The sequence below is a fragment of the Muntiacus reevesi genome, chromosome 18 (genome assembly GCF_963930625.1).
Source record: "Muntiacus reevesi chromosome 18, mMunRee1.1, whole genome shotgun sequence".
Taxonomy (NCBI): domain Eukaryota; kingdom Metazoa; phylum Chordata; class Mammalia; order Artiodactyla; family Cervidae; genus Muntiacus; species Muntiacus reevesi.
In genome coordinates, this window is record NC_089266.1 from 13,346,783 (window position 1) to 13,359,481 (window position 12,699).

Here is a 12,699-nt window from a genome sequence, read left to right on the forward strand (position 1 = left end):
GAATTTTCCACAGTTTGTTGTGATCCACACTGTCAAAGGCTTTAGCATAGTCAATGAAGCAAAAGTAGATGTTTTTCTGGAATTCTCTTGATTTTTCTATGATCCAGTGGATGTTGGCAATCTGATCTCTGGTACCTCTGCCTTTTCTAAATCCAGGTTGTACATCTGGAGGTTCTTGGTTCATGTACTGTTGAAACGTAGCTTGGAGGATTTTAAGCATGACCTTGCTAGCACGTGCAATGAGTACAATTGTGCAGTCGTTTGAACATTCTTTGGCACTGGAATGAAAACTGACCTTTTCCAATCCTGTGGCCACTGCTGAGTTTTCCAAATTTGCTGGCATGTTGTGCTAGGTCACTTCAGTTGTGTCTGACTGTGTGCAACCCCATGGACAGTAGCCCTCCAGGCCCCTCCATCCGTGGGATTTTCCAGCCAAGAACACCGGAGTGGATTGCCCTTCCCTTCTGCAGCACTTTAACAGCATCGTTTTTTATGATTTGAAATAGCTCAGCTGGAATTCCATCACCTCCACTAGCTTTGTTCATAGTGATGCTTTCTAAGGCCCACTTGACTTTACATTCCAGGATGTCCAACTCTCAGTGAGTGATCACACCATCATGGTTATCTGGGTTATTAAGACCTTTTTTTGTACAGTTCTTCTGTGTATTCTTGCCACCTCTTCTTAATATCTTCTGCTTCTATTAGGTCCATACCGTTTCTTTCCTTTATTGTGCCTATCTTTGCATAAAATGTTCCCTTGGTATCTCTAATTTTTCTGAAGAGATCTCTAGTCTTTCCCATTCTGTTGTTTGCCTCTGTTTCTTTGCATTGTTCACTTAGGAAGGCTTTCTTATCGCTCCTTGCTCTTCTTTGGAACTCTGTATTCAGATGGGTATATCTTTCCTTTTCTCCTTTCCCTTTCGATTCTCTTTTCTCAGCTGTTTGTAATCCACTTAGTATTGGTGATTTGGGTCCTGCAAATTAAACTGAAACTGATAGATTAACAGGGGAAAAGACACGTTTTTATCCATGTACATAGGCAAGAGCATCCAGAAAAATATGACTCAAAGGACTGGTTAGAATTTGGGACTTATATACCATTTTAATAGGGAAGGGAGAGAAAACGGACTTATGGGAAAAGAAGTATCTTGTATGAAAACTAAATGGGGCCTCAGGAGAACGGATGAGAGAGAAGATAGCTTTGTGATGATGTCTATTTAGGCGATTTCTTGTCCTCGTGCTTACTTCTTGTCTCTGGTGATAGGAGTCAATCTTCTCTGGTTGCAAAACTCCTGGAAAGGGGATTTATGACAGTTGAATTATTTTGGGAGGCTCTGTTTTATGAGGATAAGCAAAATTCAGAAAAAATATCTTCCTGCAATTATTGGACTCTCAAATGTCTTCAGCTCAAAATAATCGTGATGTCACTGTAGCATGTTGTGGACTCCCTCACTGACCACAGGTAAGTGGGTTCTAAAAGTTGGACTGGAAGTTACTAAGATGTTCCAGTGCCCACTTAATAACTTATTCAGAGAAATATCAATGTCCTCTGGAGTTGAATTCATGATCTGGCACAGGGAATGAATTCCCTTCTTTACATCAGTTTGCATGGTAAGACAAATCACATTCAGAACTGCTTTACCGACTTACTACCCAGAGCAACTATTTGGAGCACTGGAAGTATTCAGTGTCTGTGTCATCAGGGCCTCCTGTCTGAGTCTCTCTTGATCAGAAAGGACATTTCATGGAACAATGTTAGTGGTCCACAGAATTATCTGGAGGCTTGAGATTGGACAGCTATCAGGTCAGGGCAGCTCCAAGAGGCCAAGAACAATGATGACAACCATCTTTAGTGAATGACCTTTTCATTTTGCCATTACCATCATGGCTGCCATGGGTAGGCCTGAACTGTCCATATTTTCTTTGTAGCCTTTGTTCTAAAATACCAAACATAGGGAATAACTCTGGTGGTCTAGTAGTTAGGATTCCAGGCTTTCATGCCATGGACCAGGTTCAATCCCTGGTTGGTGAACTGAGATCCGATAAGATGCACAGTATGGCCAAATAAAATAAAATAAAATTCCAGGCATGAACATCCCATTGAGTTCCCAGGTCAAGCCCAGCTGCTAGTGAGTGGGGAGAGGGACTTCCAAACTGTTTTCCAAAGTGGCTGAACCATTTTACACTCCCTCTAGCAATGTATGAGGGTTCCAGTTTCTCTGCATAATCACCAACACTTGTTATTGTCTGTCTTTTTTATTACCGCCATCCTAGTGGGTGTGAAGTGGTATCTTGTTTGGGTTTTGATTGGCATTTCCCTAATGACTAATGATATTAAGCATCTTCTCATGTGCTCGTTAGCCATTTATATGTCTTCTTCGAAGACATGTCTATTGAAATCCTTTGCCCATTTTAAAATTGAGTGTAGTGTCTTTTTCAAATGCCATTCCTTTTAGTTCTTGTTGCTTAGCTCCCTGGATTGTGGGGTTACTCCATTCTCTGGCCCTTCCTATAGTGTCTGATACACTGTTGTGTGCAGTACATTTGGGTGGCTGCCCTAATGCATTTAGAACATTACATTAGTACTAATACATTAGTACATTTGGTGGTTGTGCTTGGGCCTTCAGTCCAGTTCAGTCAACCAAATAAGTGGTGTTTCTTGGCTTGTCTGCAAAAATCCTGATTTCAACTGGCATCTGGGGAAAAGAGTCAAGATACTAATCTGAAATAGTAATTCTAAATAAAACCTGTCGTTCAAAATCACACGAGGATGGAGCCTTTCTTTTGTCCCCTTTCATTTTCACCTCATTCCTAGTTTCACTCCAGTCCCCTCTCACTGAAACTCATGAGGGGAGAGAAGCAGATGGGGGTGGAGGGGAATTGGAGAAAAGATGGAGCCTATTTTTAGACTTGTTTATCAGTCATGAAGTGTCATGTTCTTCTCCACTACGGCTGCTGGATTAATTAGACTGTGCTGGCAGCTGCCAGTCAGGGAGGGTTGCCAGCTTCTAACGGTGATTCCGCCTAAGGCCTGAAATGATTTGCATGGCGAAGACCTTTCTCCCACTACATGGCTCTTGCCTTCCAGGGCAACCTCTCCTGGCTTCTAGTGGCTCTGGGTAGGAGAGGGGGCAGCTCCCCTAAGTCATGAATCTTGTTCAACTGGATAAGCAAAAGCCACCAGTCACTTTACCTACCAGCTCATTGGTAGAACCTTGATGCTGTGGCTTGGGTCTTTCTTCCTCATTTTTCCTTCCTGTTCTCCCAGATGGGCGAGCCCAGGCAAGCGGTCATAGAGGAAGTGTTGGAGCCAGAGAGTCTGACCTAAGAGCTTATTTCCACGCTATTTTGAAAGACTCTGCATGGTTATTATTGATTTCTGAATATCCAGAGATGATCTTTATTCATTCAGAAAATATTTATTAAGCACCTGCTGTGTGCCAGTCATCATTTTAGGTGCTGGCTGGGGGAGCAGCAGTAAACAGGACGAAGATCCGTGCCCTGGTGTGACTTGCATTCTAGTTATGGGTAACAGGCAGTACACAATAGCCATTATATATATAATGAATATTATATATTTTAGAATATAATATTTAGAATATATATAGAATATATATATAGAATAAATATAATATTTAGAATAAATATAAGATAATAAATATAATATTTAGAATATATATATAGAATATATATAATAAATATAATATTTAGAATAGAATATTATATATTTTAGAATGTTTAGTCATATATCCTAAATAAATATTCAATTCATGTCTATTGAATATAATATTAAATTAATAATATTTTTAATATATATTGGAAAAAATAGAGCACGTAAGGGCCCTCTTTCAGACGTAGCTTTCAGTCCATGCTCTTCATTTGGTCCCCACCTCAATCCTTAAGAATACATCAGACATTCTCATGCTGCCGGGCCCCATGCCTTCTGTCCCTTTGACTACTCCCATAGAGAAACCACAGAAGCAGGATGTCTCAGCCTGTTTGGGGTCTTCAAGATCATTCTGTCAAGCAGTTTCCACCTTGATTCTGCCACGCTCCTACCCAGTGATGATGACATATGTGGTCAACTCCCCTAGGTGCTCCCCAGCACCCCTGCCATGTTACCCTAACACTGTTCACACACGGAGCCTTCCAAGAACTGACACAAGGTAGGCTGCTTTTCTCAGAATCCAGAACATACTGTCCTTTTATAGGAAGAGTGGCAGCAGTGTCCAAGTTCAAGGAACTTCTGTGGGTGATGCCCCAGCAGCCTTATCTCTCACAGGTAATGGCTCTAGTCCAGAAACTCTGTTCATCTCTTTGCTGCAGTATAAAGAATTACATTAAGATGAGGACACAAAGACCATCCAGAAGACAGTGCATTAAGGAGTAAATGAGTAAGTCATAGCAGCGTAAGAGAAATTTAAAGACCTCAGAAATCACTGTACACACAATTGGAGAGGGACAATTTGGTTATTATCAAATGACTGTCAATGTCAGATTTGGGCACATAGAAAAGGTCAGAATATCTGACCTGGACCAGTGGAAATGGAGATATGAAGGTAGCTAAGACCTTTTAAGAAACACTTAAATGGGACTTCCCTGATGGTAGATAAGAATCCACGTGCCAATGCAGGGGACATGGGTTCGATCACTGGTCCAGGAAGAATCCACATGCCACAGAACAACTAAGCTGGTGCATCACAACTACTGAAGCCAACGAGCCTAGAGCCTGTGCTCCACCACAAGAGAAGCCACCACAATGAGAAGCCCATGCACTACATCGAAGAGTAGCCCTGGCTCACTGCAACTAGAGAAAGCCCGCACACAGCAGTGAAGACCCAGTGCAACCATGAATAAATAAATAAGAACCCCTGAAGCCAAAAAATATTCCCAAATGAACATAAATTGCAAAATGAGATTAGATATGCTGGAGAATTTGGTGATAATCTGGATTGTAAAGCATAGAAGGGAGAGATGGTTTAGGATTCAGTTCCAAAAACTCTTTATGAAGTAGATAAACATTCTTAACCTGAGGCAAGATCAGATTATGCCTGCCTTGGGGCATCTTCAGCCTCTTCCTACTAGATACCAGACCATCATTGCTCCCTATCCCCAACCCCCAGCTCTCACGACTGAAGATGTCTCCAGACTTTGCCAAATACCCCCTGGCGGGGGAAATTCCCTCACCTCTTTCTTGTTGAAATGAGAACCACTGCACTGGAATGACCAGCTTCCCATTTTGCTCATGATCGAAGAATTTAGCATGTAGGACCTTTCACTGCTAAAACCAGTATAGTCCCATGTAACCCAAGGCAAGTTGACCACCTGGCTGTCATTGATATGTTCTATTTCATACAAAGTAAAGATATAAGAAATGAAACAATATAAAAAGTCTGTCCTTGGGAAACATGGACAAAGGTTTTAGAGAAACGTGTTATTTTAGAGTTTTGTCTTTTTACTCAGTGTCTCTAAAGCCTGAGCCACGGTGAAATGATTTTGGGAGGTTTGATCTCTGCCAGTAGACCAAGAGAACATGATTCAAGTCATGCCACCTTTCCAACAGAGAGATTCTTGTTTGACGCCAGGTAGCAAGTTTGAGTGACAGGCTTCTCCTTGGAATTGTAGGCTGTGTGGCAGTATACATCATGAAAGTGACAGCAACAGTGGAGTCTAATTTAATTCCGTTTCCTTTGCAGCCCTGATAAATCATTGCTGCAGGGAAAAATGAATTTTACTTTCTCAGACAAAAACGACTTGAGTAATGATGTGCTCTGGGGAAGTCAGGGACTAAGAGAAGGTCTGTAGTAGGCTTAAAAATATTTAAATGGCACATCGTGGAATTTGTTCCAATGCCTTCTGTGCCTGGCCTAATAAATGGCTTATACCAGAAGGGCTGCTTCCCAGACTATTTGGAAGAGTCACATAAAATCATATCAGCCATCTTGGCTAACTGTTGTTTTAGGGCGCCTTGGAAAGGGTATTTGATGATAGTGTGGCATATTCTGCATACATTGGCAGGTTAGACAGCTAAGATAAAGATTCTAGAGCCTGCAGTCCTGATCATTTACAAATAGGACAAATCTCAACATGAATGGAAAATGACTGGTGTTTGTCATCTTCCTTCCAGAAAATGATTGTTGCTTAGGAATATGATTCTGCTGGGAGGCTTTTTTAATGACACAGGGAATGAGTTATGGAGGGAGGAAGACTTGGACCCCAAAGTACTATCAAGAGGCTGGTGAGTCTGGGGTGGGGAGGGGGTGCAGTGTAGACGGAACAGTGGAGAATGGTTTCTAACGCTTGAAGGGAGATAGAAGTATTTGGTCTAAGCTGAACAATGCCTAGCTTACTTTGGGGAGCTTCTACAATCCCATTTCAATCCACTGAAAGCACGAGAAACCAATTTGCCGATGAGTAGAATCAAGCTCTCCTTGTACGACACAATGGCATATCACACTGGGGTGTGGGGGCAAGCAGTAGGGGACCCGGGGGACCTGGTGATCGTGACCACTTCCCGCAAGCCAGCCCAGCGCTACTTCCCCACTCTCAACCTCAATCCCAGTTACCCTCCAGCTTCAGTGACTGAAAGAATAAATCCTCGGCGAAAGCTATAAAATCCTCTGTTGGGAAGCAAGTCTCTTCCTAGTGGAGCAAAGGGAAGGTAAATTGAGCAGTTACTGCAGAAACGATTTTATGAGAGTGAGACATTCTGCATTACAGCAGCAAAAAGAACCGTTCTGTGAATTATAATACTGCTCTGCATGCCCCTCACAGCGCACCTATGGCAGTGGCCTTCATCTGATGCCCACCCGGCTTCAGGGGAGACTCTGATTTCCCCATTTATTTTAATCGTGATAAATGGCCCAGAGCTTTCTTTGAGTTAGGTCTGGCCAACCGTCAAAAATACGTATTTGTGTTTTAAAAAGCAGATCTTGGATACTATCAGAAAGAAGAGAAGCAATTTGGGAAGACTTACAAGGTGCACAGTATTTTACTGGCTCTGGATGTTATTTAAACCCCGTGTCCAAGAGGGGGATTTGGGGCTTATTACCCTGGTGTCCCCACTCTCTTAGCTAGATCAGCTTGCAATTCACAACTGCTTCTTGGTGTTTTTTATCGCCAACTGCCGAGAGCCTGCGTCCTCTCTCTGGGTCTGATGTACTGCTAGACGTTGGTGTCCTAGACAGTTAGCTGTAGGCACCAGCACAGGAAAGAAACAAGATAGTAGCAACTGGAAAAACAGAAAGCTCCAGAGTAGAGTGTGGGGGGGAATGAAATCATGCAAACATATTACAGGAATATGTAAGGAATTTTCTGGGCCTGCAGAAATCTGTGAAGTTTGCCTTAGAAGGAAAGCAGAATGAAGCAAAGCAAAGCTTAATCAGTCCTTGGTCACTAACGGTCCTGGGGTTTTCCTTGGGTTTTCCTTGTTTTGAGAATGTTTTTTGCAAATGGCTGCCTGGGTCCCTGTTCCAGAGAAATGGCTCTGTCATTGCCTTAGTTTCCTGGGGCTGCAGTAACAAATTGTGGTGAGCTGGATGGCTTTAAGACAAGACATGTTAATCCTCTCCCAGGATGGAGGTCAGAAGTCTGAAATCAAGGTTCCTTCTGGGGAACCAATCCCTTCTGTACCTCTTTCCTGCCTTCTATTGTCTATGGCCATCCTACGTGTCCTAAATACTAACACGAACAGAGGACAGTTTAACAGTGATGAAGACAAGGGAGATAGGGACCAAGTGGCTGTGGAGAGGAGAGCGGAAATAGAAGTCCTCTGATTTCTCTAGCAGTCTATTTCTCTGGAAAGATGTGGTAGCAGGGTGAGGCACTGGACAGACTCTAACTGTCATTTTTCTTTCTTTCCTCTTAGCAAACTGCCCAGTTGGGCTAGAGCTGTTGTTCCCAAAATATTTTATGTAACAGAGAAGGCATGGAACTATTATCCCTACACAATTACAGGTAAGTCCTTATACACCCAGTATGTCACAAGTATCCATGCAAGGACAAAGGGGGATTCAGATTTCACTGATTGAGCGTGGATTATCCCAGCAGGGACTCACAGGAACCCTGTGACACCTCCCTGACCCTTTGTCTCCATACTTTTAAGTCAACACTCTTCCTAGCAGGAGGTTGTAGGGGTTAAGCTAAACTATTCTATCTTCCTTCTTGAAGTGATCATTGTAAATAGCATATGGAAAAGAAAAAGGAAGCTCTACTTAGTGACACTTCTAGAGGTTTCATTATCCTTATTTCTCCCTCTTTTCTCAATAATCTCCAAGTAATTTTAAGGTGTGGTTTGTTCATAATCAAGTTGTTTATTTTGACTTCTTTGCTTCATAGACACCCTCCCCACACACACTGAACAAAACTTGACTGTTGTTATCATTTATGTAAAAGGTTCTGTTGGGTCTCTCAACTCCAGACCCCTTCCTCTGCAATCAGATAACATGAAAATCAGTTTCCTCCTCACTTGTAGTGGAGTGATAATGACACTCAAAATGTTGATACTGAGCTAGAAACTGGCCAAAAAATTTAAAAGGTTTGGTTCCTGACCTCAAACACATGAAAATTCAAGGTCCCATTTGAATATCAGCCTAACAAGCTCTTTTTATTGGTTTTAAAAGCTGCTTTTCCACTTAAAAGATTTCCTTTGTGGTTAATGAAATGCTCTACTGGAATTATTAGTCTTTAATTCTGCTTTTCTAAGGCCAACTCTTTAGTTTTTAATTACCCACAAGCCTATAGGCTAATTGAATCTTGTCTTACACTCCTTATCTACCCAACCACAGAAGTATCATATGAAAGAGTTTCAAGAACAAACATGGAGACGCTTAGTATTTATGAAAGTTTAATTCTCAGAAGGTTTCTTTGCCACATTTTTAATAGTTATTCAGCAATATTTGTTAGTTCTGTGGTTTTATATTGCGTATAAGTGTGGTCTTAATCTATCATTTTCTCTTTTTTCTTTTCCCTCTTGCCCAAATGAACATCTGGGACCAGAATACACAGTAAGTTTCATTTAATCATTTAAAAATATTCAGCCTAAGATCAGAGGAGTAATTGGAACTTCCCTTGTACTTCTCATCTTATTAATGTAATTTAAAAAATAGAGGAATAATTCAGAATCAGAAATATTTAAATATATGCCATTATATAGTTATATACAGTGCAATAATTTGAATGTTCTCATTTGTTCAAGAATATGAATGTAATTTAAAATGCCTTCATATCACTTTACATTATTAACTTTTGCTTGTATTTTTAAATAGCTTGACTGCTCTACTTGTGGTAGTTCACTCTAATAGAACAGTTTCTAGCAATGTGGTATTAAAGAGATGATGGTAATTATCAATGGCGGGTGAGACTTTTCCTTATAGTCTGTGATCTGATCCCTTATAGAAAGACCTTGAAACTAGAAAGGCATACATTCAAACTATTTTACTCAGATTGGACAGTCTCAGTGACTTGATAAAGTCATCTAATTTCTTCCTGTCCTAAGAGCCTCTGGCATCATTGCTTACACTAAAAAAGAAGTCTGTAATGTCATTGTGTTGGTATTTTCATATGGATCATTTTCCTCAATGGCAAACAGATCTAACTCTCATGAGAAGAAAATGGTTAACTGCACTCAGTCAGGTTTAAGAGTGTTCACACTGCTGTATTTAAAATGGATAACCAGCAAGGACCTCCTGTATAGCACATGGAGCTCTTGTCAGTGTTATGTGGCAGCCTGGATGGGGTGGGAGTTTAGGGGAGAATGGATCCATGTATATGCATGGCTGAGTCCCTTCACTGTTCACCTGAGACTGTAACATTGTTAATTGGTTATACCCCAATACAAAATAAAAAGTTTAAAAAGGGGGGAAAAGCAAGATAAAAAATAAACAGGGGGTTATTTTTTATTTGTTATTAAAGAAAAAAGACTGAGTACTTTTTACTTTAATTTTAAAAAGACTAAGTCTTTTTTAAAGATTCATTTATTTTTATTTATTTTATGTTTGGCTGTGCTGGGTCTTCATTGGCTGCTTGCAGGCTTTCTCTAGTTGTGGGGAGAGAGGGCTATTCTCCGGTTGCGGTGCACAGGCTTCTCACTGCAGTGGCTTCTCTTGTTGTGGAGCACGGGCTCTAGAGCAAAGGCTTTGGTAGTTGTGGCACAGGGGCTTGGTTGCTCCAAGGCATGTGGGAATCTTCCCGGACCAGGGATCAAATCCCTGTCCCTTGCAGTGGCAGGAGGATTCTTAACCACTAGACCACCAGGGAAGTCCTGAGTGTTTAGTTTTAGTCAGAACAGCCAAAGGTTGGGACTTCCCTGGCAATCCAATGGTTAAGACCCTACACTTGCACACATCCCTGGGTGGGGGACTAAGATCTTACATGCAGTGTAGTACAGCCAAAAACAAAAACAAACAAAAAACATCCAGAGGAGAGAGAGATGGTAAGAAAGACATGGAGAAAAATGATTCATGATTTCCTTGGCATGAGCATGGTTCCCTGCACTAGTGAATGACAGAAGAAATGCTGGGTCAGAGGTAGATGGATAGTCCCAACAGATAGAAAAGTGTCACCTGTTTTGAGACCTCTGGCTCTGCCACTTACTAGCTGAATTTCTTAAGGAAGTGACCCTCAATTGCCAGTTCTTGAACTCATGATGGTCCATGACTGCATGCTCACCCACCCTTTACAAAATGGGGGGAGAAAAAGCTTTCCATAAAATTAAATTTATTCCACTTAAAGGACTGTTGGTAATTAGAACACTCATTCTTGGATATTAAAATGTCTTTTCATGAAATGAAGGAATATACATTTAGCACCATCTCCAGTCTTCGGGAGAAAAAAGGCAATTCTATGGCAAAACAACTTTTATAATTTGGAAATCAGAGAAACACTGTTCTAGAACAAGAGCTTAACTTCTGTGAACCTAAGTTTCTTCATCGCTAAAACTGAGATAATCCCCTTTTAATAGATCTGTTGGTATTAATAAAATGATTCAATGATCTAACACAGAGATCAGAAGACTTTTTTGTAAAGAGTCATATAGTAAATACTTTCTGCCTGTGGGCTGAACAGTCTCTGTCCTTGAGAAAGCAGCCAGAGACTATATGTAGAGATATCGGCATGGGCATATTTGCTCAGGCAGCAGGCCACATTTAGTCCCCAGGCTATAGTTTATCAACCCCTGATCTAGCGGATGGAAGACTGTTAGCATATTGCCCGTAAAGAGCAGGAAATTAAATGGTTCCCCGCCAACAGCACTCCCAGCCCCATCAGTTGTACAGTCTTCAAGAGAAAGACTTTGGAAACTTTTGAATCCTGCCTCCTTTTAACAGTTGTGCAGATTAATTCCTTTTAAATCTCTATTTCCTGTCTCATGATGGTGATAGGAAGATTTTATCAAATAATCCATATGAACTCTCACCCTAGTCCTTGATGCATGGTGAATACTCAGTAAACACTCATTATTATTATATATCATGGGGCTTCCCAGGTGACACATTGGTAAATAGCCTGCCTACCAATGCAGGAGACATGGGTTCAATCCCTGGGTCAGGAAGATCCCTTGGAGTAGGAAAGGATAACTCACTCCAGTATTCTTGCCTGGAAAATCCCATGGACAGAGGAGCTTGGTAGGCTGCGGTTCATAGGGTTGCAAAGAGTTGGACATAACTGAAGATGCACAAGCTATCATATATCGTACAGTGCTAGAATGAAAGTTCCATGGAAGCTCTATGGACAAATAAATTGGAATATATTTTGGTGTGTCTCAGTGCAGACTGGGCTCATTAGGATTGTCTAAGATTTGATTTGATTTGATTGGTAGCTGATGTTATCCCACTTCCTACATCTCCAAAAGCTTGTGCATGGACTTCTCATTTGAAATGTAACCCATAGTTGCTTGGCTAAGAGAATTCTTGTTGCTGTAACTACGCAAAGACAATTATTTGCTGCCTTAGAATTGGGTCACTCTGGCTTGACCCAAACCAGTAGCACCTATTCTTCATAAACTCATGACGCTACTAATGAAATGTGGGAATAATTAACAGAGAAATGAAGTCTGAAAAATGTTTTGTGATATTGTCTTCATTTTTTAAGTGTGTATATTAAAGTACTGAGGTTCTGAAAACAGAAGGCAACAGAATGGAAACCGCGGTTCCTGACAAAATCACCCCACAGGGATGTACCTCCCAAACCTTTCCTGCCAGTCTCTCTCACCATGGATCTTGGTCTCTTATGCCCACCTCTGTGCAGACCACGGAGGATTTCTGAGGGACTCATAGCCTTTACTTCTGCCCAGCCTCTGACCCACAGTACTCATGCAGTTCTAATCATATGGTTCAGATTTTTAAAGGGACACAAATGATGATGTTTCTGTTTGAGGAAATTTGGAGACAAAACGTAAAGAAGTTATAGTTATATAATCTCATAGTCAGCCCCTTCTAACTCTCAAGTATTATTTGATTTCTTCTAGATTCTCATTTTTTGGGTCAATGGTAATCCTTAAGCTAGTTCCCTAGAGCTGTCGTAGCAAAGAATCACAAATTGGGTCACTTAAAACAACAGAAATTTATAGCAGTTCTGGAGACTAGAAGTCTAAATCAAGTTGTCAGGAAGGCAGTGCTCCCTCTCCAACCTGTAGGGAAGGAGTCCTTCTTTGTCTCTTATTAGCTTCTGGTGGCCTCTGGCATTCCTCGGCTTGTGGAAGCA

The 12,699-nt window shown here is 41.2% G+C and overlaps 1 protein-coding gene across 1 annotated transcript in view; it reads left to right on the forward strand.

Annotated features, from left to right (window-relative positions):
* PITPNC1 (phosphatidylinositol transfer protein cytoplasmic 1) overlaps positions 1–12,699 on the forward strand; it is a 253,207-nt gene that overhangs the window by 132,126 nt on the left and 108,382 nt on the right. Inside the window, exons 3-4 of the mRNA XM_065908682.1 lie at positions 7,868–7,956; positions 8,998–9,005. Of these exons, the coding sequence (XP_065764754.1) occupies positions 7,868–7,956; positions 8,998–9,005 (97 nt within the window). The remainder of the gene's footprint in view (positions 1–7,867; positions 7,957–8,997; positions 9,006–12,699) is intronic.